This window comes from Podarcis filfolensis (genome assembly GCF_964270895.1).
Source record: "Podarcis filfolensis genome assembly, chromosome: 3".
Taxonomy (NCBI): Eukaryota; Metazoa; Chordata; class Lepidosauria; order Squamata; family Lacertidae; genus Podarcis; species Podarcis filfolensis.
The window spans coordinates 42,231,235-42,257,908 of NC_139606.1; the positions used below are offsets into that span (position 1 = coordinate 42,231,235).

The 26,674-nt window shown below is 41.6% G+C and overlaps 1 protein-coding gene and 1 long non-coding RNA gene across 9 annotated transcripts in view; one reads left to right on the forward strand and one right to left on the reverse strand.

Annotated features, from left to right (window-relative positions):
• The window catches only part of PRSS35 (serine protease 35), a 152,821-nt gene extending 126,645 nt beyond the window's left edge, over positions 1–26,176 (forward strand). For 4 of the 5 annotated variants that reach the window (XM_083608245.1, XM_083608244.1, XM_083608242.1 and 1 more), the window contains one exon: positions 23,269–26,176. In XM_083608245.1, coding sequence (XP_083464371.1) covers positions 23,285–24,529 — 1,245 coding nt within the window. In that variant the 5' untranslated portion in view covers positions 23,269–23,284 and the 3' untranslated portion in view covers positions 24,530–26,176. Of the gene's footprint in view, positions 1–13,699; positions 13,924–23,268 lie in introns of those variants that run through there. The other variant, XM_083608243.1, reaches the window with a different exon arrangement.
• On the reverse strand, positions 7,756–13,516 carry LOC310760175. 4 transcript variants are annotated; one of them, XR_014546824.1, is made up of 4 exons: positions 13,164–13,516; positions 12,492–12,630; positions 9,483–12,251; positions 7,756–9,120 (listed from the first exon to the last, which is right to left on the reverse strand). It is a non-coding gene; the product is annotated as an uncharacterized lncRNA (long non-coding RNA). The 4 variants fall into 4 exon arrangements; XR_014546825.1 differs by having other exon boundaries at positions 8,450–12,251; positions 13,164–13,230; positions 13,352–13,516; XR_014546826.1 differs by having other exon boundaries at positions 8,450–10,897; positions 12,055–12,251.
• Positions 26,177–26,674: the final 498 nt, after the last annotated feature.

Below are 26,674 nucleotides of genomic sequence, written 5' to 3' on the forward strand. Positions count from 1 at the left end.
CCCACCCAGGGACAGCTGTGACCATAATTCCTGCATTGCAGGTGACTGGACTAGAAAACCCTCAGTCACTTCCAACTCTAGAATTCTATGAATCTATCACTTGCTGCAGTCCTATTGAAAGCCAGTCCTTTCAAAGCAAAGTTTGGTCCAGCATGTATTTGTGCATTGATTAGAGCTGATTAAAGCTTCACACTTTTAAGTCAAGTATTAAAAGCTACTCAAGTTTAAGTGAGAAATGTACACATGATGATGGAAGTGTAACTTGGACTGACTCTGGCTACACAGCTCATGCTATTATCCAGTTCTTCCTCTTGGAGGAGTGGGAATGATGTCAATGACACTGTCTGGTCTCACTCTCTAAATTCTTTTAACAGCTTTAATAATGAAGTCACAAAATTACTTCTTCAAGAGGCTAGAGACACATCGCATATGCAAACATGATGTACTTTTATCAGACACTGTGGAAATTATTTCCAGTTCAAACATGTAAGTGTAGCAGTTACTATGTATACAGTCATACCCTGGTTGACGAATGCCTTGCGACTCAAACATTTTGGTTCCCGAACGCCGCAAACCCAGAAGTGAGTGTTTCGGTTTGTGAACGTTCTTTGGAATGTCTGACGGGGCTTCTGTGGCTTCCGATTGGCTGCAGGAGCTTCCTGCAGCCAATCAGAAGCCACGTCTTGGTTTCTGAATGTTTTGGAAGTCAAATGGACTTCTGGAACGGATTCCGTTTGACTTCCAAGGTAAGACTGTACTAAATACAACAGAAGTCCTGAGCAAACCCTTAGTCATGACATCATGATGCTCTTCTTTCCTCTGAACACTATGTAACTCCCCCTGCTGGTGATGCTGAGGAGCTCTAGAGCTTTTACTTACAGCTTAGGCCTGCAATCAAATTTGGAACATTTCCAGTGGATACACCACAGGCCTTGTCCCTTCTGTAGAGTTCTCTTAGCTACTGACTGTGCTGGAGGAAGAGGTTGTGCCCTGCAGGTGATGCTATATAAAATCAGCTTCAGCACCACACATGCTCTGCAGCTTCCTTGCACCTCCCCCCATCCTGTGGTAATGTCTCATACTAGCCACCTTAAAGGGACAATAACACAAGCTAGCTGAGTTTCTCTGCAAGAAACATGGTAGAAGCAACTGGGAACATATCCCCACTCCTCTTTTGCTGTTTTGAGGCCAAATATGTGTTTATTGCATATACATTCTTAAGTTAACAAATAAAAAACCCCGGAAAATCAGAGTTCTAAAACCCATGTCTTCATGGAAGGCTCTCCACTTCAGAGGTTTGCCACCCAACTCATTGAGGGTGCTCAGAATGGCAATGGGGATGCAGCTAACACACTGGTCTCTGCAGCCCCCACTCATGTGGAAATCACCAAAGGCCTGCTTCTTAGTACTCTTTTGCACAGCTCAAGGAAGTAAATTAAGCATTGTGAGGTAAGTCTCCAGTGCATCCATTTCACAACAGGTTGATTAGACAAGCAAACAGCAATGATATAATCCTCACCAGGTCACATAGCACCTGATGATGTGTTGATGTGTGTGTGTTTTTTAAGTTACCATGAAATGATATCGCTTATTTCTTTATGGGTACCAAACAATTTAACAGCTTCCTTGTAAAAAGAGCAACTCTCTTTTTTCCTGGCAGGGGTCTTGTGTCCTTAAGAGCTGGAGTGACAGACAAAAATGCCTTTCCCAGCATGAAGATGCAGCCAGGGGAAAAGTTTCATCAGCTGAATTCTTTTCCCTATCAGGCAGCTGTTAAAGGTTCACAGAGCACTGCCAAAAACAAGCTGTAATCCTATGTTTTGCTGTTATCTGAATCACAAAATCAATGGCTCGACCATTTTATATTTTGAATATATTTACATATTGCAGGGCATCAAGGAAAGTGATTTTTCCGAGGACGCTGAAATTAACGTGACAGTTTTGTTTAATATAAAAAAGCAGCAAAGGCTACTGCTAATTTATTTCAGAGTAGAAAGCCATTATTTTCATTACATATGTGAAGCTAACATTACTCTGCTTCTCTTTGCTTTTGTAAATAGTCCAAGGCTATGTACATACTCCAGTGTGTTCCCACCATTGGTTCGGGAAGCAGTGTATACACATTGGCCACAATCCATAGCTGTCCTGTATCTATCCCGTTGTTTCTCAGAAAATACTGCCTTTGCTGTGTTTTCCCCCAAAGCAGCTTCAATCCAAATTGAGAAAAAGTATGCCATACTTCAGGCATGGCCAAACTTGGCCCTCCAGATGTTTTGGGACTACAATTCCCACCATCCCTGACAACTGGTCCTGTTAGCTAGGGATGATGGGAGTTGTAGTACAAAAACAGCTGGAGGGCCAAGTTTGGCCATGTCTGCCCTACTTAATAAACTGATAACGTGTATATAGCCTAAGTCTGATTTTCAAGACAACTGTATCTAACAAAGCTGCGACTTCTTCTCTAGTTGTCTTGAGCCATTGTGTTACATGTACCAGATTGCTAATTTGGGCAGTGAAGGAGAAGTGCATTCCCTATTCAGAATGACCGTAATCTTGCCTCTAATTTGGCTTCTTACAGCCCATTGATTTCAAGTGTAAACCATGTATAAGCAGAACTTTAAGCAATATCAGCAACAGTGCCCAACACTATTTTGTAGCACAGTTTTCTTTGCCTGAGCTTCCTATACCAATGCCTTTGTTCAAGAACAATGAGCGTTTTCCACAACAAAGAGGATTTAAAAAAAATTAAAACATGAAATGCTTTTTAAAATTTAAACCACAGTAAAAAGATCTTCTAACAGATGCGAGAAATGGTTTAAGCACTACAATCTTTAGGGGTGCAATAAATGCCAACAAATAATAGACATTGTAGTCCTAAATATGCTTTCTCAGAAGTTCCTCTAAATTTAATAGGCCTTACTCTCCAGTAAGTGTGTCTAGGATTTCCAGCAAAATACATTTGAGAATTTGAAAATTAATTCCCAAAGGACTGATAACATTAGAGTGCAAAATCTGCACTTTAAACTTTTAGATTGAACTCCTAAAACACTTACCTGGGAGTAACTCCAATTGAACTCAATGGGATTTATTTCTGAGTGGACATGCATAATTTTGTACTATAACTTAATAAATTAAGGCCAGCAGTTAATATAGTAATAACTGTTACTGTTGTGATGCTACAGCCAGCTACAAGATGTTCTCTGTCTTGAAAAGGGTGGAGTTCTAAATGGCCTTGCTAGTTCTGTGACCCCCAAAAAGGTCACTGATAAGAGGATTGCACACAAAAATTTATTCCTGTGGCCCCAGAATACTAATGCTGGAAAATTTACTTGTGTTTTATGAGACACAAGATATGTCCAGTTTTATATTAATGAGGTGAAATGTGATGTGATAATTTTCTGAACATACTTTATTTGTTATGACTCAACTCTCCTGGCAAAACAACAGAGGAGGAGCTTTCTCCAGTTGTTTGGCTCCACAGTCCAGACTCTAATGCAAAGACTTGTGAGGGTAGCCTTAGACATATCTGAAATTCTTCACAGGGTAAGAACTGAAGTTTCCACAGTACTGTATTAGGAAATTTGCAAGACTACCTGTGGTAGTCTTTATTCAACGCAGACAGGAATCTTAATATGAGCACATCTTTTGGCTTTCCAAAGTATCAAAATAACTGCAAGTGCTAATGCCCAGACATGAAACATGTAAAAATCCATCAATGAGCAGTTCTATGATGGGTATTGTAGATTTTCTCTGACCTCTGCACCCCAATAGTAGATTGTTGCTCTGACAGACTCCCGAACAAAGTCTCTGTTAGCATAAATCAGTCTCTGCCTTCTCTTCTACCTAACATAGGACTGGTTTTGTGAAAATTTCCAAGTTGCTAACATAGTACCAGCCAGCTATGACAGTGGGGGCATGGATATGCAGACATTTGGACTATCTCAGTTGTTGAACTCTTTTATAGTTTTGTATTTTAAAATTTGATCTGTATTTTTAATCGTTGTGTATGGTTTTGAACATCTTTTGGGGGGGTAGGGCTAAGCAATTTACAAAAAAACAAGAATAAAACCTGACTTATAATGTGACATTTGTGTTGGGCAGCTGTCTTGATTTTGCTGCACATGTAGCTTTAAAACAATTGTTTTCACTCATAAAAGTATGTTTTCCTCAAACCTGTTAAGCCACCCATTTCATGCTGGTCTAATTCCACTGAGTCTGGCCTTCCTTGTTAGCTTTGCTGAAAAACTACAGTATGAAATTGTTCAGAATGTAGAGTTGGGATATTCTTTTCTTTCTTCATGCTGCACGTGGGAGAGAAAGGAATGTGTGTAAACAGCCTTCTCTTAGGCCCTGGAATTCATTTAATCTATGTCTGTGTCTCCTAATTTAGACCCATAAAGGAATTATGAGGGAAATTCTACATAACAAACCCCGCAGGAAACATTAATGTTACACGGGGTGGTCTACCAATGTGATTCTTAAACCTCTGTTACAGTGTTAAGAGGCTGCCCTATCCCAGTTTGCTTTGTTCAAAGATAATCATAGTGAACTCAAGGCAACTGTTTCTCATTTGTTAAGTTAGGGTTTAAGTATTAAAGCCACTTTTGCTGGAGGGATCCCACTGACTTCAATGGCATTGTTCTGGTGTTAGAAACACCTGATTTGTGCCTCCCCACTCACAGATATACACTCTTAGGATTTAACTAGAAACATCGGATCCAATTATTGCTTAGGCCCAGCAAGAGTCATCCGGGAGGGTCCTACATGAGGCATGTTCAGGTGTTTGCATGAACATGCAAATGCTGATGTGTGCACAGTGCTTGGACATGCACAAAAATCTCATTCCCTACATTCTTGAGCTCATTGTGCTCGCCACATCCCCAGTCTTTGAACTTGCGCATAAACTGTTTCTCAGGTGGCTAGTCCTGGCCTTTATAACCCTATACCTTCTTCCAGAAGGCAGAAGCTGAAAGAGATCATTTCCGGGGTGCGTACTATCCTGCGCTATCTCTGCCGCTTTCTTATGGCACCTGGCAGCATAGATTTGATCTAAGGTGGGAAGAGTGCACCCAATTATTCTCTCTGCAGTCTTTACAATCCTGGATAGCATTGTTTTTTCCCTGGCCGTGCAACTCCCAAACCACACACAGAGACCATAAGTTAATACACTCTCCACAGTGCAATGGTAAAATGCCATCAACAGATGGACTCCTCACATATTAAGTATAGAAAGTGGGGTCTCACCACACACAGTTAACAGCAACAGTAAATATACTTTTCTTCAGTTGGGTTAGAAATAGTACAAAAAAGGGACAAAGCATAGCTGCTTAAATGACCAATATATTATATTCCTTCACTTCAACATCTACTATGAAATGTATGGGTTGTCTCAAAGGAAAACATGTGGAAAGAAGAATGAGCTATTATCAATCAGCCATATGAGAACACAATGAATTCAGTTTGAAAGATGTGTACCATAAAAGGTTCTCATGAAAACATATAAGAATACATAAAAGAAAAGAGAATCCAATAGAGTATTTCATTTCTTTAACACAGTGCTAAGCACTCAACTATGCTGTTAGGACAGCCAGTATTCAACACCCTTCTACTGCAAAAAAAATAAAAAGCTCCAGTGTAAGTTGCATTTGTAATATAGAAGCAGAGTTATAGATGAAGACTTAAATCAGGTTACTAAATATTTTACCTATCTATCTATCTATCTATCTATCTATCTGTCTATCTATCTGGCCAGTATTGGATTCCTATATGTTATCAGATATTTGAAGAGGCTCTCAGAAAGGAAGTACAATCATTTATCTTGTCAAATTTATCTTTATTCTCCACTGAGGTAAACATAGTCTACCCTCATGCAAGTATTACTTGTTTGCATTAATGCACACATGGAATTCTATATTGGGGCAAATGTGTTTAGAATCAAGATGTATGTGCAGAATTTCAATTGTGTACCAAGTTTGTTTTTAATATCACAACATGCATCCAATCAAACTGATGCTATTAAACTTAGGACCAAATTGGATTCCTGAGATACTAAACACATAATAGTATGGAGAAGCTGGGTTTGCATTAATTACTGAAAATTATGCTTATTTCAAGTGTTTGTGGGTTGTATCCAATGGTTATATGAACAGAAGGTAGCCGGATCTTTCTATTTCTCACGTGCACAAAATTCAGGTGATTGTCCCCTCCCACTGCCCAATCACAGACTTGTATGACACACCCCAATGCTCAGGAAGCCCCCATCCTCTGGTGTGTGTCTTCAAGGGGTTCAGGAGGGCCATGGAGGCAAGGGAAAGAGGAAGATCAATTGTATAAGCTTCTTATCACTCACACAGCCACTGAATACAACCCTAAATATGCAAGTTTAATAATCTGGGTGGTAGGAAAAGGTCATGTTAAATTCTGAAGACTTTGAAATCCTTTAAGGAGGCATAATAGCCACAAGTCTTCCATGGGAACAACTTGCAATGCCTGATTTTACATCAGTATGTTCCTTGATACTGTTGATCTGAAAACTATTGATTGCCTAACATTGGAAAGTTTTTTCAGTTAAAACCTGCTTCATCAGAGTTTGGCAATTGACACTAGAGGATAGGTTAAACCAAGAATGCAGGCAAGGTGGGGAGAAAAATGCAGATACTGTACAAGCTTGAAGAGGTTTGGTTTCTATTATTTCTCATGCAAATCTTAGGGACAAGACACTTCTGCCTCCTTCTGATTACTTTCCGTTTTGGATTGATTCTTTGAACTCAGCTAACTCCTCCGATATGTCATAAACACTGGTCCTTTTTTATCTTTGTACTTGATACAGTTTCCTAATATTTACTTCATCTGACACCTTTGACTATATCTGCAATTTGTAATTTTACCATTGTTTGTTTCATTCTTCGTTCTGACAAAAAAGTCAATTAAAAATTAATATAAAAAGAAAAGAAACTTCTGTTCTGACAGGCTCAGTACAAAAAAAATAAATCATCCACTACTGTCACAATTAAGATAATTCCTCAGTGCTATCATTAAAGATTCATGGAACATGCCAACAACATTGAAATCCATGCCACAAAGCTTTATTCTGATTGTTTAAAAGAGAAGCATTGTATTTAATACAACTTTTATTGTACAGCCAGAGATAAGAGCACTGGACTAAGACCTGGGAGTTTGGGGTTCTAATTCGCACTCAGCCATGAAGCTCACTAGGTCACTTGGGGCCAATCACTGTCTTGTAGCCTAATCTACCCCATATAGTTTTAGAGAGGATCAAATGGGGAAAGGGAGAACCAGACACACCACACTGAGCAACTTCGACAAAAGGTGCAATATAAATGTAATACATACATAAATAAATAAATGCAAGCAAAACATACAAAGAAGAGGATTATGAGGTAAAAAGCAAATAAATATGTGTGAGCTTTATATAAGCACCAACAACTGGGAAACACTTGCCTGCAAGTGCTCCAATTGGAAAACAGCCTTTACCAAAGGTGTCATGGACATTGAAGACACTCAAACTCAGGACACAAGAGAGAAATGTGCTAAGAGGAAGGCACACTTGGCAAATCCACACTGTGATAAACTCTCACCCGGAAACCAATGTCCCCACTGTGGATGGACGTGTGGATCCAGAATTGGCCTCCACAGTCACTTACGGACTCATTGTTAAACCATGTTTATGGAAGACAATCTTACTTGGCTACGAGTGATCACCAAAGAAGAAAGAAGAAGAAGATTAGTATTGTTGCATTAATAATACCTTGATTTAAAAAAAAAAATTATCACAGGCAGCTTCTGCAACTTAATGTAGCTGCAATCCTACATTAAGCTTCTGCAACTTAATGTAGCTGCAATGATCTCAAATGATCTCTCACAACAATCAGGCCAAATATTAAGATAAACCTTGGAGGATCACCTCTGAGTCCCCCACATTTGTTGAGGCAAGTGGGGTACAGAGGACGAATACAAGCATTTTAATTTGTAGCACTTCAGCTTTGGAAGATGCTCCCTAAGGTGTGACTCCTTGGCTCTGAATCTGATGTATTTAAGAACCAGGTAAAATATTTTGTCCTTTAGGCTAAAGAGTTATTTGAAAATACTTAAAGACTGCAATCCTAAATACATAGCTTATTATTAGTCTAGATTCAGCTAATGTGGTGCACTAGCAGAAGCCAGTGCAAGGGCTCCTGGTAGCACAGTGGGGCTTCACCTCCTTCCTCTCCCTCCAATCTGCTCTGGAGGGTCAGGAGAACCTCCCCGCCCCCCACTGAGCAAGGCATGGCGGGGAAAGTGGGGGATTGTTCAATCTGGCAAGTACAAATGCTTGCTGATGAAACACTCAGAAGTGTGTGACGTTGAATTTGTCCCTAAATAATAATAATAATAATAATGATAATAATGATAATAATAATAATGAAGATTTTAATAATAATAGTGCTTATTTATTGCCTAATACAAAACATCTCTAGGTGATTTACATATACAATTAATAACAACCTTTAAGTTTATCAATAATACAACACTGCTCCCAAGGAAATATAACTGGGTATATACCAAACATTTAAAGCTTGTGGAAAAAAGGACGGAAATTCTGTTTGCAAGTTGTCTTAGCATGGGAGCCGCTAACCAAACAATTATTAAAAACAAAATAGGAGTATGGTAACTAAAAATTCAAACCAAATGTCCACATGTTAATTTAAAACCGAGAGCTATTTTACGCTGTGGCTTTTGTAGCATGGGTTTTTCTAGCATGAACATTAACATGTGTAGGTCCCAAGCAATAAACAAGAAGAATGTTAGGAGAAAGTTAATAGGTTTTTGTTTGTTTTTTTGGAGTGAATTGTTTGGTTGTGTTTCTTTAGGTGATCTGAAAAGATAACCAGCTTGTGAAAATGCACTACAAAGCAAATGTCTGTTTATTAGTGTCAGATCAATTTCAGGGGGCATGTTAAAATAGCACGAGGGTTCATTCACTTTCTAGTGAGATAAAATTACTTTCAAAGGAATTAAGTTTGGATGCTGGAAGGATTCCAGTGGCAATTAGGTATTTACAGCAAGCACTACTGTATGTTGCGTATTCCTAATGAAACCAGAACACAACAGTGTGCCCCTCTATTTGATAGCTATTCATGGCGTGATAAGAAGCACTTTTAAGGCCAAGGTGTGGATGACCTTAACTAGTATATTCATGGGATAGTATTCTGCTAAGATTTACTCAGAGTAGACACACTGAAATGTATGGGCATGACTAAGATAGGTCCATTAATTTCAATGGATCTATTCCAAGTAAAACTTAGTTTAATACCAACCTCTGATCTGCTTCCCTGAAAACCTTTTGGCATGCTTCCTTTTAACACATCCTCCACTCCCAAGCATTTGGGGAGATGGATTATAAATGCAAAAGAGAGAAACAATTACTTGTTCCTGAATCATGATACTCAATAATTAGAATGACCACACACTTTATTTTTTACATATATGTTAGCATAATGTCAGGTTAGCTACTCCTTGAATAAAAGTGCAATCTTACGTATGCTTATTTGGATGTAAGTTCTATGAAGGCAGGACTGTGTTTTTAATATAAAAATGACAGATGGAATTACTAGGCACTGGCAGAAGCAAAGGGGACCAAGATACCTCCTATTACATCAGTCATTCGGCCACAGAACAGGTAACTTTATAAATTAACTTATTAAAAAGATTGTAAAACATTACATGTAATACAATTATCTCTATCTATTGTGGTTTTTTTTTTTCCTTTGGGGGGGCGCAGGTCAGGGAGTCCCTTCTAATTCCTGGATCCAGCAAAGGTTAAAATCTAAAGCAGTTTGTGGATTTTCCTTTATTGGAGGCTTTTAAGCAAAGGTTGGATGGCCATCTCTCATAGATGCTTCAGTTGAGATTCCTGCATTGCAGGGGGTTGAACTAGATGACGCTTGGGGGGGTGTCCCTTCCAACTTTACAATTCTATGGTTCTATGATTCAATTGTTGGAATAGCCAGGCCAGTTTTTTTGGTGAGTTAATGGCCCCTATTTATGAGTTGTTAAGGTAACAAAGGAAATGGTCTTGTGTCGGAGAGAAAATGGATGGGCTCCCTCCCTCACCTGGCAGGTAGTGAGAAAGATAGTAGCTGGAGTGGTGTGTGAGAGCTGAGCTAGAAGGCGGCAGAAGCCTGAGAGTGGGAGACATGCTTGATTTCTGGGAGAAGCAAGACCTTCTAGGGTGTTAATGCAGTAAGCCCTTCTATCATAGGCTCAAGTGTAAATAAACCATATATAATAAAAACACCACAGTCTCTGCTGTCCCTCATTCCACGGAAACTAGACCCTGGGTAAACTCCTGGAACCCTTGGAATCTCACACTGCTCAGCGAATGGGGTGGTGTGCGATGCTATAACTAAATTGCATGGAGAGGGATGTCCCTGCTCTTCAATAAAGGTGAGACCACTATACTATCTTCCCATTTACACAGCCAGTTTTATAATGGAAGCTTATGTAAGTCTTATGGCACTCAAAAACAAGAAAGACATATGAGCTTGACTTGGAAGAATGACTCACTATGAACTCTTGTATCATCAGTGAAGAGATGTTAACCAAAAAATGTCAGTAACCCACAACAGAAATAACAAAACATAGCAGATACTTCCAAAACACAACCACTTTGTTTTAACATGTTTTCCTTTCTCTTCCTATTTAGTTTGGAAACTCTTCATTGTGATGGTTTTGTTGTTTGACACTTCTTGTGTTTTATCACATTATATAAAAGACATCGAGGAAATTCTGTCGCTTCGTATTACTGAACTTCAAGTGTATAGAATACCAAATATAAGACAGCAAGTAAAAGAGCCTAATTGTCTCTTCTACTGTGCTGGACTCAGCTAACATCTAGCTGTGAGGATAAAGAAAAGCAGAGAACATTTACTGAAGCTGCTGCCTTTACATCATTTGTCTATAGCACGGATGGGGAACCTGTCGCCCTCCGGATGTCATTGAACTACAGTTCCCTTCATCTCTGACCATAGGCTGTGCTGGCTGGAGCTGATGGGTGCTGAAGTCCAAGAACACCCAGAAAGCTACAGTTCCCCATCCCTGGTCTATAGCTTAGCCATCTCTATGTGACTCATCTTTGGTGTCTTTTTAGGTGTATGGGTGACAAAAGAGATACTATTGCAAATGATATATTTTTTTTGGCCTATCTACCATATTTTTCCCCTGAATGTCACTTGGAGAGGATTCTGCTTGGCTCACTTAGATGAGTCTGATATCAAGCTAAAACTGATAATACCAATACCAATACTAATAATACTAATAATACTAATACTAATAATAATAAAAATCCTGTAGTAAAACACTGTATTAATACTGAATGTGAAATGCAAGCAAAGCTAAGATAAAGCTTTGTGGGTATTGAGAATATATTTAGCAGAAGGTAGAGATCAGTCTTGGAATACACAAAGTAAAAACAAGAGGATGGAACTTGCTAATCAAAGGATATGATTTTTAATGAGGCTTAAGCCATGGCTTCTATCCCATTGGATAGCCAATACATGGTGATATGGTTCCATTTTCACAATATATTCAAAAAGTGCATTTATGCTTCTTGTGCTGCTTGTGACCTGCATGAATACTGTTAATTTGGGATATAACACAAGAAAGAAATTGATGGTGGTTTGGGCATAATTTTTAGCAATGCAAGCCATTTATTTTTAAGGCTGTGAATATGTGTTCAAACCACTTCAACCATACTCCTAAAATGGCTTAACATAGTTTCATCCCAATTCAATATTCCAGCTTGTCATTAGGGACTTATTTAGCAGATGTGACAAGGCCCTTTGTGGGCTGTGGTTACTGAGGGGAAAACACAGTTCTGTCCTGTAAATGTTACAAGGCTGAGCTTGGCTCTGACATTAAAAACTGTTTACAAGGACCTCGTTCCAAATGAAACCCTGTTGACAGGGGTGTCACTTAGGAAGATGAGGGAGGCCCCCAGTCAGGGCTGGCTCAAGACAATTTGACACCTCAGGCAAATCACAAAATGGCACCAACCTGCTAGGGAATTAGAGTTTGAGTAAAGATCTATACCAGGAACAAGCTGGGAATCAAGAGCTACATAGGGAACAAAGTGGGGAATTAAATCAACCTTGAAGTGCGAATCGAAGGAGGAGAAAGGGGTCTGCTCTGAATCACACCAGGAGAGTGCAGAGCCCAGGAGACCTCAGAGAGCAGCCCATGCCTTTTCCTCCCTAGGGGTGGGAGGAGACCAGCAGTGTCACCTATAGAGGCAACACTGAAGAGGTTGTTGCTAAGGAGGAGGCAGATCTGGCCTCCAAAGAGCGTGCCACAACCGTCACTGCAACTGTGGCAGTAAGCAGCAATGACCAATGCATTGCTTAGAGGCTGGCTCTGCTGCCCCTGTGGATCCTGCCGTCTGAGACGGTTGCCACACCTTGCCTAGTATGTGGGCCAGCCCTGTTCCCCAGTACCTTTTGCTGTCTATGCAAAGAAGAAACTCAGTCGCATTCCGTGTGCAGAATCTGACCATGCTGGCAACGGACTTGGCAACCGTTCACACTCCATTTTTCACGTTGGGTTGTCCACTCACTTCTTGTCTGCCTTCAGTGCCTTTTGAAGAGCAAAGGTGTGCTTTCAATATATTTCCCTTCATCAAGAAAGGTTAGGACATGCATATAAGGATAGGAAACCACTTTTCCCCTTCAGCTTTCAACAGTTCAATTCTATGCAAAACTTATTTTTAGCAGGTCCCACTGAGTTCTGTTAGGCTTATTCTCAGGTAAGACTGCAGTCTAGATGATTTGCTAATCTTTAAGGTATCCCAGCACCAAGTTCAACCAGAGTCCAACTATCCATTCAGCCACGAAGCTCACTGGGTGACCTTGAGGAATTTCCTGGACATATCCGGAATATTGCATTAGGAAGCAGTGTCTGGGCGAAAATTCCTATAAAATGTTCAGGACAATCCAGATGTATGGCAACCTATGTTGGCAATGTCATTTTTGGTGACTTTCCTTTAAAATAGCTCAAAAACTTCATTTTGGGGGGCCAAAACCAAAAAACCCTCAACAACTTTGCAGGGGGGGGAACCCTAGTTCAACAACTTTGAAATATAGCAACCAACCTTCCACACCCTAACCTACCTCAGAGGTTTGTTGTGAGGATAAAATGGAGAGGCGGAGTGGGAGCCACGCAGACCACCTTCAGCTCCTTGGAGGAAAGGAGAGATATAATTACAGTAATAAAAATGCCATTTGTTGTTTACGGGCAACAATAATGAAAGTTACTTTTAATATAAGGAAATTATATGACTGATATTTGGATGGTATACTTTTCTTTTCTTTTTTTGAGGCGGGGGGGGGGGGAGTTGGCAACCACCACCGATCTTGCCCCGCGCGAAACGGCGCCCCCTGTTCCTCGTGACCCTCGAGCAACATCCCCTCCGCCAAGCGGGCCGGGCGCGGCAAGCGCGGGCCACGCCTGTCCTCTTCTGGCCCGCTTCGAGCTGGTATGGGAGGAATGTGCCCCTCTCAGCCTGTTGGTCCCTCAGCAACTGCTGCCCCTTCACGGCTGGCGGTCGCGGCCCGTCCTCCCGCCTCTTTCTCCCGTGCCTCCTCCCTCCAGGCCGCCTTTCTTCCCCCTCCTTTGGCGCGTCCCTTCCCCGCCCACCCGGCAGGGAAAGACCCTGGCGGCTCCCTCTCCGCCGCCTGCAGTCAGGAGCCTCGTCCAAAGCTGAGAGGCTGCTGCTGCTGCTGCCTCCGTTGAGGGCTGAAAGTCCTTTCCAGCTTCCTGGGCGTCTTGGCTTTCTGCTTTGGGCTTCCAGAAGAGGGTCGCTCCAGGTTTGGCTCGCGAAGAGCACCGTCGTGGCAAGAGGCTTGGCGAGCGGGGCAGCAGTCGCGTGAGGTATGGCGATGGCCCGGGCTTCGTTTCAAGGGCGTGTTGCTCTTTGCAGCACCTGAAAGGCGAGGTTAGCGGTTCCTCCTGTGTGGAATCCCCAAAGCGACACCTGGCAGGGAGGGAAGCCCCGCTGAGCCGAAAGGGATTTCGCTTCGGATTAAACGCGTTGGCACTGGCACACCTTCTGGGGCTGCGTTTGTGTGGATGGTCTCTCTGTGTTGATACTAACGATGAATGAGTTCTTGGTTTTGTTGGAGCCAATGGTGAAATGGATATACTACACTTGATCTTAGCTAAAAGGTCGGGAAGCAATATTTAATAAAAGGGGTGGGGTGGGGGAATCCAGATCTTCGGGGAATATCATGAAATTGCACATCAGCAAATGATGCTGCAGCCCCATCCATGCACACTTTCTTCGGTGTGTCATCGAATTCTAGTCAATATGCCCAGGAGCAAACTGTTCATTTAAAAGCTCCCTCCACCCTCCAGCAAATTAATAGGGACGTTTCAAAGACTCATCAGAGTTGCGCTTCATGGCAGTGCTAGCTTGCCCAAATGAGTTGCCGCTCTGAGCTAGACATCAATCCTTTATGTTCAGCGGATGCTGCTGGACAGCATTCTAGGAACGGAGAGCATCGCTCTGTGACTCCTAAGAGGGCGATGGTGAGGAGGGTGAGCAGGAATTTAAAAGTTTGCACTTAGACTGCAGCAGGGGGAAGCCTGGGAGCTGTATATATTGCATGTGCTCCTAAGTAGGGTTTATGCATATGTAAAGAGAGAGACACTAATTTTTATCAATAGCTACATTTTGCGCAGTTGACAGCCAAAAAGCCTTGATTTAAGCGTCTACTGTGCAACTTTGTCCTTGCAAGCGATTTTGCTGCTCTGGAATAGCCAGCTTTTAAATGCAGAACCAGCCACAGAACTAGCCATGTCTTTCCTTTTTGGAAAACTGACACTAATTTTATCCAGATTGCTGCTTCTAGCACTGACAAGCTGTGTGTTGGAATCACAAAAGTCTCTTGACTAAGGTTACTTATTTGATTTTCAGCCTCGGAAGCCTTGTTTAAATAAATGAAATGAGCTCAGGAGAAAGAGATGGAGAAGCTGAAAGAGGGGGAGAAAACCCTAAAGAGCGGTTACACTTAAATAAAAATGACAAAGGGATTTTGATTAGTCTGTAATAGAGAGTAAATGTGAGGCTGTGTATCCCCTTAGAGCGTTTGGCTGGAATGAGTTGTGGTTTCTGCAAGTTCAAAGAACACTAAGCAGAATGAATTATATGAATTGTTAAAGCCAATTTCTATCTATTTATGTCTTCTTGCAAGGTCATTTTTATAAGCTTCGTGCTTAGGTACCAATACTTGGTTATACAGTATGGTGTTCCAAAAGTTGAAGAAGTCCTCAAAATGGGTCCAGTTGTGGCATGTTTTATATATGTCTCCTATATTTTATTCTATGTAATAGAGCTGATAATAAAGATCTACAAATGAGTAGATAATGTACAAATGAGCATTTGGATCGTAAATAATTCAACAACTACCCAGCTGTATGTTACTTCCCGTGGATGCAGGCGGAAGAATTTAGAAGAGAAAGTTACTTCGTAACCTATGAAGGATGCTCCTTAGAGACTTCATCACAGGTCTTCTTACATTGCAAAGTGTAAGGAGATTAGCGCTGACAGCACTAACCTTAAGAACGTAATGAAGCCGTCACCAGAAACAGAGAAATAACAGTTTCTTTGCCAACAGCAACTCTTTCTCTTCTTGCAGTGGTTTCAGACTTTTTCAGGGGTCTGCTAATGGAAATTCATCTTCCTTTGGGACTCACCTGTCAACTGCATAACTGAGAGTTTGGTTGCAATTTCCATGCCTGCCCCTTCAGCCTCTGTAGCATATGCTTATAACTGGACACTGATGACCCATGCACAAAGTTCCTGTGGCTTTTGAGCCACTGTTTTGGAAACTCACCACTCTTATTATACTTGGAACATAAGTTGTTGGGGAGGGAGGGAAGTAACTGAATTTTCTTGAAGGCTTTTAAGATCCAGGAATTCCCTGCAAATAACCTTGTAAACTATAAAAAGTACACCTTCTGGTACAGACTTCAGTGTTTAATGCTTCCTCTCTAAAATATGCCATGAATTTAGCAGTACTATATGCATAAGCCTGTCAAAAGAGTGGTTGTCTGGTGACAGGTACCATTCTACTGATTCCTTAAAATAACTGTGGGTGCTAAAATGTGTCTTCGTGCATAGGCTACGTATATGTAACTGAGTAGAATTCTGGTGCTTACAACCCAAAATCTTCTTGCCACCTATTTGGTGTGCTTTTGAGGTTGTTTTGCAGTGTAGGCATCAAAGATAATTTGCAGAAAGAATAATTTAGCCTCGTTTGCACATAACGCTAACCCAAACCAAGAGCAAGCAAGTGGGTACCTAGAAGTCTGCGGCCACTTTGCTCCTCTTCTGGCCTTGTTGCTACCATGCTATACAGAGCTGAGTCGTGTTTGGACAAGTATTATATGTGAACCTGGTTTGTCACCTTCAACTGCAAGTGGTAATCCAAGAACAAACCTTGGTTATAGTCCATATTATCACAGGCCCAAGTTTACACATAACCAAGCCAAACCTTGGCTTAGGTCTGGGTGGGTAGTGCAGTGACCACAGGACTAGAGGAGGAGTGTAGAAACTGTGATTTTCACTCTGGTTACCAGCATACTTGTTTGTTCTTGTTGAGTCATAGGTTGGCTTAGAATTATGAATACTCTGGACCATTGTATAGTCTCAGTACTTTTAAGAGAGTGGGCTGTAATATGGAATGTAAATTTTGGTTCATTTAAGGGATTAACTAGGAAGCTGGCTTATAAGGAAGGGTTGGAACACAGTAACCTGGAAACTCAAGTATTAGGTAGGCAAAGGGACCCCTGACCATTAAGTCCAGTTGTGGCCAACTCTAGGGTTGCGGCGCTCATCTCGCTTTATTGGCCGAGGGAGCTGGCATACAGCTTCCAGGACATGTGGCCAGCATGACTAAGCCGCTTCTGGTGAACCAGAGCAGCGCACGGAAACACCGTTTACCTTCCCGCCAGAGCGGTACCTATTTATCTACTTGCACTTTGAGGTGCTTTCAAACTGCTAGGTTGGCAGGAGCAGGGACCGAGCAACGGGAGCAGTGGCGTAGCGTGGGTTGTCAGCACCCGGGGCAAAGCAAGTAATTTGCGCCCCTAACCCGTGGATTTGCGCCCCCTAACCCGTGGATTTGCGCCCCTAACCCTAACCCCCAGATGTTGCGCCTGGTGCAGCCGGCCCCCCCTGCACCCCCCACGCTACGCCACTGAACGGGAGCTCACCCCGTTGTGGGGATTCGAACTGCCGACCTTCTGATTGGCAAGTCCTAGGCTCTTGTGGTTTAACCCACAGCACCACCCATGTCCCTTCAAGTATTAGGTACCCTAATATAAAAGGAGAATCAGGTATAGTTAGGCTACTGGAGTGGCTATAAAGAACACGACACCTTTATGCCATCTTCCAAGGGCAAACCTAGGTAAAGTGTTTTGTGTATTGAGCTCTTGTGTATTGAGCAAATTTATATAATATGACAGAGAAATTCCCCAAAGATCTTGGAATAGGGTAGCACCATAGCCAATTACAGTAGGCAGTATATAAATATTTATTTTTTTAAGATGAAGGGATTTTCACACCTATCCTAAGGGAGGCAGCTGCCATCCTATAACAATATTACAGTAAGTTTCTGAAAAAATAAGATGGTACTTTCATTGGGGGGGGGAATAGTCTGAAGTGTGCTAAGCATTTTTCAAAATATAAAATAAGAAGTGTAGCCCCCTAAAAGAAAACAACACAGCAAGCTATGTGGGACAAGAAGCTGCCCTGGAGGAGAATACCATATTCCAGTAATAGTATACTCAAATGAAGTACAGTAAGAGTCTAAAAAATAAAAGTTTCAGCCTTCTAGGGAATTCATAAAGTCTATTATTGGATATGTCTAGATTTTTCTGCCCTCTGGTGGCAGCACCACAAGCATACTTGCATGTTTAAAAATATGAAAGGAAAGTTAAAAGGAAGAAAAGCAGTATTTATTTACTTTAGTTCTTAGTCAACTCAGCCTTCAGGAGGGGTCAAAACCAGTAAGAATAGGCTGAAAAGCAAATATAAGAGACACTGTCAAATTTATAATCTAGTTAAAAATCTTAAATTAAACACTAGCAGCCTGCTCTCAGTTTATCTCTAATGTATTCCCAATCTGCCTTAAGTAGACGTCTTGTAATGTTTCCAGATGATGAACTGCAAAGGAGAATAAGTTCCATGATTACTTTTTAATAATAAACTACTAAATATTTACTAGCATGGAAAACTTTTGATAGCATATCTCTGTCCATTCATGTGGGGCTGATCCAGATCCTTCACTATCAAAATCAAAACGCCCACAATTGGGCAGGAATACATGTGTGGTCCCTTTTAAGTAGCTGTGCATTCCTCTACTTATGGTGGCCACTGCCAAAAGAGAGGAAAGGCATGACCAAAAAAAGAGCAGGTGCAGATTTGCATAACATATGCTCATGCAAATTGATATGTACAGATTGAAATTTATTTAGAAATAATGCCTGAAAACTAAGTGGAAATATGGGGGAAGACAGTGGGGAAGGCTATGTCCAGATGAGCTCAGTCTGTTGTCGAGGTACCAACTGTTGATGGCCAGCTTCAAGACCAACAGCCTCTCTTCTTATGGTTCTTTATTTTTAAACCGGGCTTGGGCTGGGCAGCCCTTCATATGATGCCATGAAAAAGAGGACTATCCTCCTGGCAGCCTTCCAAACAGAGGACTGTGTTCGGTGGAATGGGGCGTATAATCACCCTACCTGCAAACCAGAGTCAAGTGAGTGGCAAGGTGAGCTCTGGCCCCATTGCCATGGCAGCACAAAGTCTAGGAGGTTCAGGAAGAAGCTAAATAACTCTCCAAAAGATTGTGCTTGTTTGATATGGCAAGTGTGGGTGTGAGCCAAAGAAAGACACTGCTCAGGGCTTTGCTTCTGGGAGACAAGGCTGAGCAGGATGATGATGAGGAGGAAGATCTGGGTGCTTTTTCCTTCCATTCTTGGGGCCAAAGGAAGAAGAACCCAGGAGGGCCAAAGAGGGAGGCAGAAGCTACAGCTAGAGCAGCTGAGGAACACTAAGAGTCTCCATTAAATCACATGTACCAAACAGCCAGAAGCTAATTGCAAGTTACCTTTCTGAGTTTGCTGTAAGCAGGGAATATATATTTAACAGACCGCAACACAATACAAGAAGATGGTGTGGTCTTTGTGGCAGTGTCAGGGCTGGTTTCAAAGAGTTGCAACACTCAGCCTGTTTTACTATAAAAACCTTCTAAGGGAAAATAAACCATTAACAACCCCAATCAAATAGGATCACCCTCATTAGGAAGAACTTGGGGGTAGTTCAGAAGTTTGAATCTGTTGTGTATGGTGCAGACCTAGCTGCTCTTCCAGCTGGATGGAGCACCCAATGCTGCAGGGGACCTTTACTTTTTTTACCTTTAAGTTCCTGCTGCTGCTTCTGGAGTACAGTTTGTGTGAGGATTATAGCCAGTGCAGAACAGTGGTTGGAGCATTGGACTAGGGACTGGTATAAAGGTAAAGGGACCCCTGACCATTAGGTCCAGTCGTGACCGACTCTGGGGTTGCAGCACTCATTTTGCTTTATTAGCCGAGGGAGCCGGCGTACAGCTTCTGGGTCATGTGGCCAGCAGGACTAAGCAGGACATGGAAACGCTGTTTATCTTCCCGCCGGAGCGGCACCTATTTATCTACTTGCACTTTGACGTGCTTTTGAACTGCTAGGTGGGCTGGAGCTGGGACCGAGCAGTGGGAGCTCACCCCGTCGCGGGGATTTGAACCGCCGACCTTCTGATCAGCAAGTCCTAGGCTCTGTGGTTTAACCCACAGCGCTACCCACGTCCCACAGGGACTGGTATACCATAGTTCAAATCCCCACTCCTTTCCATGTCATTTTCTGCAGATAATAATAATAATAATAATAATAATAATAATAATAATAATAATAATTTATTATTTATACCCCGCCCATATGGCTGGGCTTCCCCAGCCACTCTGGGCGGCTTCCAAAAGAATATTAAAATACTGTCATACATCAAACATTAAAAGCTTCCCTAAACAGGGCTGCCTTCAGATGTCTTCTAAAAGTCTGGTAGTTGTTGTTCTCTTTGACATCTGGTGGGAGGGCGTTCCACAGGGCGGGTGCCACTACGGAGAAGGCCCTCTGCCTGGTTCTCTGTAACTTGGCTTCTCGCAGTGAGGGAACCGCCAGAAGGCCCTCGGTGCTGGACTTCAGTGCTTAAGGCAAGGATATAGGCAGGGGTGCTGACTTGGGGCCCATGTTATGGGTGCCCAGTGACGCCTGCGACATCAGCAATGCTTCTGAGGCCTCATGGGGTCTCAGAGGTCACATCTGAAGCCTCGCAAGACCTCCAACGCAATTGGAAGGGCCTCCAACGTGGTCTGGGAGGTCGCGTCAGTGCTCTGATGCAACTTCTGGTAGAAACCGGAAGTTGTGTCGGAGTCCTGCATTGTGGTTGCCCTGGCACCCAGAGCCCCCTAGACCTGGTGCCTGTGGATAGAGGGATAGAGGCATTTTTCTTTGCCCACAACTTCCTCCTTGCTGGCATTGTTGGAAGTGGAGTCTTCAGTAGGGCATGGAGAGAAGGCAGGAAGGGATCTGCTGTTTGTTAAAATGGTCTCCTGCCCTGCCTAATATTTAAACACCACCCACCGGACTGGGAGGAGGGAAGCTGAGTTGCTTCACAACTGACTGCTGTGTCCTTGCTACAAGAGATCTACCTGCAGAAGCCTGTCTTGCCATGTGGATTACCATCAAATAAAGACATGTGTGCACCCCGATTCACATAGCAAGATCCTTAGGCTTGCTGCACTAACAGATATGTTTTGAAGTTGGATTTTGCCAACTGCTGTAGCTACACAAACCATTTCTGGATTGTATTGCTATTCCAGGAAAATAGTCCAGGTAATTTAAAACCCATAGAATTAAACTATCATCAAACCCACATTTCAATAATAGCTACTATCTTCCTTATTCTTTCTTTTAGAACTTGAGCCACATCTTTTTCACCTTTTCTTTAGCCTTTAATTCTGAAAAAAATTATTATTTTTAAAAAAACTTTAATGTAGACTTCAGCCCTTTTTGAACTCTGGTATATGTAATAACAACAAAAGAGAGCTCTTTATCCTGATCTGCACTTTAATTAGAATATTGAACCATAGAGTCTAACCAGATGCATGTCCTTAAATGCCTAACTCTTAAAGTATAATTAGAGGTACTGCCATTTCCACACATGTCTGAGGCTTCCATAGTGGTGAATGTATAAAGTGGGAGAGGAATGTATAAAGTGGGAGAGGAAAGCAAGCTCCATTCTCCAAATGGCAGAAGTCACTGCATTTGTTAATACTGTAATGCATCAAATTCAACCTGTAAAAAGCCATGTTTGTTCCATTTACACAGTTCACTGGCATTCAGCAGGCATGGGCATAATGTGTAGATTTGCTCTAAGTTATTAAGAATGCTACTTGACTTCAGGATACCTTGGGTTTCTCCTTCGTTAACTTACTTGGAATGCCTGGGTCAGGCTTGCAAATGATTATTCATCTGATCGCTAGTGATAAGAATGGTACTTAGATGCCCAGTCAGGGAAGTTGTTTTTTTAAAAAACATGCTTTGATTTTTCTTTTACGTCACAAATTACTAGTGCTCCAAGCTCAAATGAAACAGTGAAGATATAAATACCCCATTTAAGTTGACAACTCTAGGCACTACCAATAGTAAATATTAGTATATCCTCTAGGCCCAGTTATCCTTTCATGCCACCAGTTTATGTACTAACCACTGTACTGTAGCATACTTTATTACAAAACAACCTATCTTTCATTTATATCTTGAGATGTTCTTAGTCCACCTATGGGAAACACCATTCAGCTCTCTGTAGGCCCACAAAATGCCAGGGAACCCTGTCCACTTTCCCCTACTGCCCAGATGACTAGCCATTACTGTTCCCATCCTGGTAGGCAATGTGGCAACAACTATTTTAGCTACGTTGGGATTGCTGGGGAATGCACATTAAAGCTTGTGTTCTCCAGCACTGCCAATGCAGCTGGGGAAGGGACAGATTAAAGTGTGGGTGGGCGGGACAGAAGGTTGAAAGAAGATGCTGGTGTCCCGTCCCACCCCAATTAAGTCCTTCCCCACAGACTGTCAAGCAGTTCCACTTGCCTGTCAAAGTGCTGCATATGGCCCTCAGAGGGGGTAAAAAGGTTGTCCACCTCTGTTCTAGTCCATGAAAATACCTTGGTATTCATCTATTCATTAAAAATATATATCCTGCCCTTCACCATAAAACAGTTGTGGGATGGGTTACAGCAGATAAAATTAAAAGCAATATTGGCCGGTGCTGCTCAGTTAAAGGCCTAGTGGAAAATAAATGCTTTTGACCTCACACCCGAAAGTAATTAATGTTGGTGTGATGTAAAAAGGAAGGAAGGAAGGGTCTCCATGAGTGTGTGTCTATAAAGGGAGGTGACAATAGGATTCCAGCCTAGCATAGAAAAAGGAAAGGAAATAAAATGAGGGAAGTTAGGCATCAAGGAGTCATTGCTTGAAAATCATGCCAGATGGAAGTGAAGGTTATTAACAGGGGTATTTATTCCTGTGAGAAGCAATTCCCATCCCCTTGCCATACAGATCAAGCATGTCATTGATCCCTAGAAGTTAAGATAACTGTGACAGATCTTCCAAGTAATATCTCATCTAGTTTGGCCTTTAGGTAGATAGAAATGCAGTGTGGAGCTGCATAGATGTCCCTAATCTGTCATTTTCAGGCAACATGCAAAGGGTTGTTTTTTGTGTGTGTGGGAGCAGGGCTGGAATTTAAGCTGTGTAGGAACTTAACGATTTATCATAGTTTCAAAGTCAAGTGGTTAAAAGCAGAGTGAACAGAAAGAAAAATATTTTCATGAATCTTCCTGGCTTTTCATAGCCAAATTAATGACAATATTGTTAAATGTTTCTATAATCAAATACAGGACACAATTGCAAAGATCTATAAATAAAGAAAGATAATGATTGTGGTCTGAGTACCTTGTCCTACATATTCAGTTTATTGTCTTTCTAAGAGTGCTGTTGCTATTTTTAAATATCTTAACCATGCTACAAAAATAGTATAATACTTATGTCATCCTTTAAATGGAAACATCTCTGACGCTACAACATTTAAACAAACACTTCTTGTGTTTTGTTTTTAACAGAAAACCAAGAGACATAATGGACCGTGCTCTTCTGTTACTGCTGTTTTCCACTCCTGTCTGGAGCCTCATGAATGGCATAGATGCAGAACAAGATTTCAGTTGGCAGTTAAGAAAAGTACCACAGATAGTGAAAGAAAAAACTTTCCTCCTCGACGCTCCTAAATTTGAAGCAAATGCCAAATTGGAGCTGAGTGGAGTGTGTGGGATTGAATGCCAAAGGACTCTCCCGGTGCCACGCCTGTCAGACTTGAAGGAGCTCCTCTCCTATGAGACTGTCTTTGAGAACGGCACACGGACCCTGACTGAGGTGAATGTCTTGGGAGCAGATCTTGACCCAGTGGCAAACACCACCACCAAGGTGCGCTCCCGGAGAAAGAGGCAGGTCTACGGCACTGACAGCAGGTTCAGCATTTCCGACACGCGCTTCCTGACCAACTTCCCTTTCAACACCGCTGTAAAGATCTCCACGGGCTGCAGCGGCATCCTGATTTCACCAAAGCACGTCCTCACTGCTGCTCACTGTGTGCACGATGGCACAGATTACATCAAAGGCAGCAAGAAGCTGAGGGTGGGGTTGCTGAGGCTGAAATCCAAAGGGGACGGCAAGAGACGCAGGGGAGCCAAGAGGAGCAAGAGGGAAGTGTCAGAAGTCGAGGACCACCACACAGATGCCAAACAGCTGGAACAAGGTCCCAGCAAGAGAGCTGGCAGGAAACAAAAGGCATCTGGGTTGAATGAGAGGAAATCTGAGCGTAAGCCTTCCTTCCAGTGGACCAGAGTTAAAAGCACACAGATCCCCAAAGGCTGGCTGAGGGGCATAACTGGAGATGTTGCAGTGGATTACGACTACGCAGTCCTGGAGCTCAAGCGTCCTCACAAGAAGAAATACATGGAGCTGGGCATTAGCCCAGCTAGCAAAACAATGCCTGGAAGCATGATCCACTTTTCCGGCTATGATGCTGACCGATCTGGCCAACTGGTCTATCGGTTTTGCAGCGTATCTGAGGAATCCAGCGATCTCTTCTACCAGTATTGTGATGCCGAGTCTGGCTCTACTGGATCGGGGATCTACCTTCGCCTTAAAGAGCCCAACAAGAAGAAATGGAAGCGCAAAATTATTGCCATTTATTCTGGTCACCAGTGGGTGGATGTCAATGGGGAAGAGCAGGATTACAATGTGGCCGTTCGAATCACTCCTGCCAAATATGCCCAGATTTGCCTCTGGATACATGGGAACAATGACAATTGTGCACAGGGCTAATGGCACCCGGTGCAAGATCAGCTCTAGTATCTGACAGTGCTATGAAGTGAAGAACCTGCAAAAATAAATGCTGAACGTACAATGACCTGCATCTGACTTTATTTGAACTTGAAACCAGCATTTTTCTGATATGCTGAAAACATTTACACAGCATTTAGCAGAATTTCTTTTCGACTGAGTTGTTTAAATTGACCGTAGATATGACGTGCACTTAAAGCCCCATATTGTATTACTGTATTTATTGTTTTTAAATTGTGGTAAATTTGAGTCATTCATATTATGGAACAGAAACTAATGGCTCTTTCCGTTTGCTTGCATTTTTAAGGAGAAGCGTCTTCTCTTTTAACTGGTACTATTAAACTATGTGATTGTTTTGTTTTCAACTTATTTACTTGTCTCAGGGTTCTGCTCCAGTATGTTTTCTTTTCTTCCTGTTACGCAGGTTGCATGTCCATTATTGCACGGTATCTGCGGGAGAATCCAATTGTGAAACACTGGGATAAGACAAGAAACAAAGCTCTCCCATAACCCTTATTACTGTAGACAATACCTCTTCACATTGAAATGCCTCTGCCAAGTTGGCCTAGTTTAGATCATATGCAAAACCCACAAATTCCTTTTCCTTGAATTCTAAAATAGCAAAGTGGAACTTAATGAATGTAGCATGTCTTCTGTTTGTGGGGGGAAAGGAACCATATGAGTACAATTTAATGCCTGTAAATTCAGTTTTAGAAGATATGCAAAAGTGAGATTATTAGATGTGTATTTGTTTTAACCTGTCACTATTTTGAACAAATCAGTGCCTTAAAAATATAATCATCAGCATCAAGTGATGTTACTTTTGACAAGAGGCAACAATGACAACTACTAATTCAAGTTTTGAAAACAATGGTTAAAAAGAGCTAAACACACCAAAGATGAATAAGGTTGTCTTAAAAAATGGGATTATAGGCCCAAGAGGCCATATGCACTTGAGAGTAAGGCCAGCCCCCATTCACCTTACTTGAGAGTAGGGCAGCTCTCTTTTCTTCAATACAAAACTCTGGCCCATTCATTGAAGTGAATGGGGAAGCCTTTACAACAAGACCAAAACACATAGTTGAGATGACTATTGAATTGGGACTACCCAACAGACTATCTTTTCCTCAGATGGGTTTGTGGGTTGGGTAGTTGTGTTAATTCTCAGCATCAAGAATTACCAAAAGCAGATAATTGTTTGCTGAGTCATGTTTCAACCTTTTGGAAAATGTAGGTTAAATTCTTATGTAAATACATTAGGTGACTTATTATATAGCAATAAACCAGCTGGGTTCATGTTCATTTCTGAACCGCGACTTTTACTAGAAAAGTATTTAACATGAGCTTAAGTATTGCAAATTTACACATTTCAGTAGCTTTTAAAAAATTATATCAGCTGAGCTTCCTGCTTCAAATGTACTAGTGTATGTGAAAGTTCTTTGTGACAAAGCTGGCTGTCAAGATGCTGTTTAATATGTAACATTAAGATGCATACTCCAGGCCCATATAAGCTTGGTTTTTATTAGCATTACAGTAATTCAGTTTTTAACTTGTATTGATCAATTTTTTCCCCCCACCAGTGTGGAAGAACAAAGATTTTTTAAAAAAATAAATGACTATTAAAATATATATTGATGGCCAAAATTTTTACAAATCATCTCTATATTGTGTGAATGAGATATTATTAAAACACCATTTGTGTATATAATTATTTGGGGATATTAAATTTGGCATTGACTTGCAAATCCACTTTTTTAAATCATTTCTATTATTGAAAAGTGCATTTGAAAGCATCCCAGACAAAATTAAAATCTGTTATCAAAGTTCACAGTGTTTATATGGAAACATTTTAAATTATTTTAAATTAATTTCCCCTGCAGTATTAGGCACTCATTCTTAAAGCTACAGAGCACACAAAGTGGAAGTTTTAGCCTGGCCACCTGGTGAGAAATGGAGTACCTGACTCACAGTTCTATTATATTCTAGAAACAACCATTAAAATGTTTTTTTTTTGGGGGGGGTGGATTAATGAGGGTAGCAGGGAGGAATTTATCGCACATTTTATATGTTTTTTAAAAAGCCCTGATTTCTTTTCTTGCAACACACACAAGCTATCCACATTAGTTG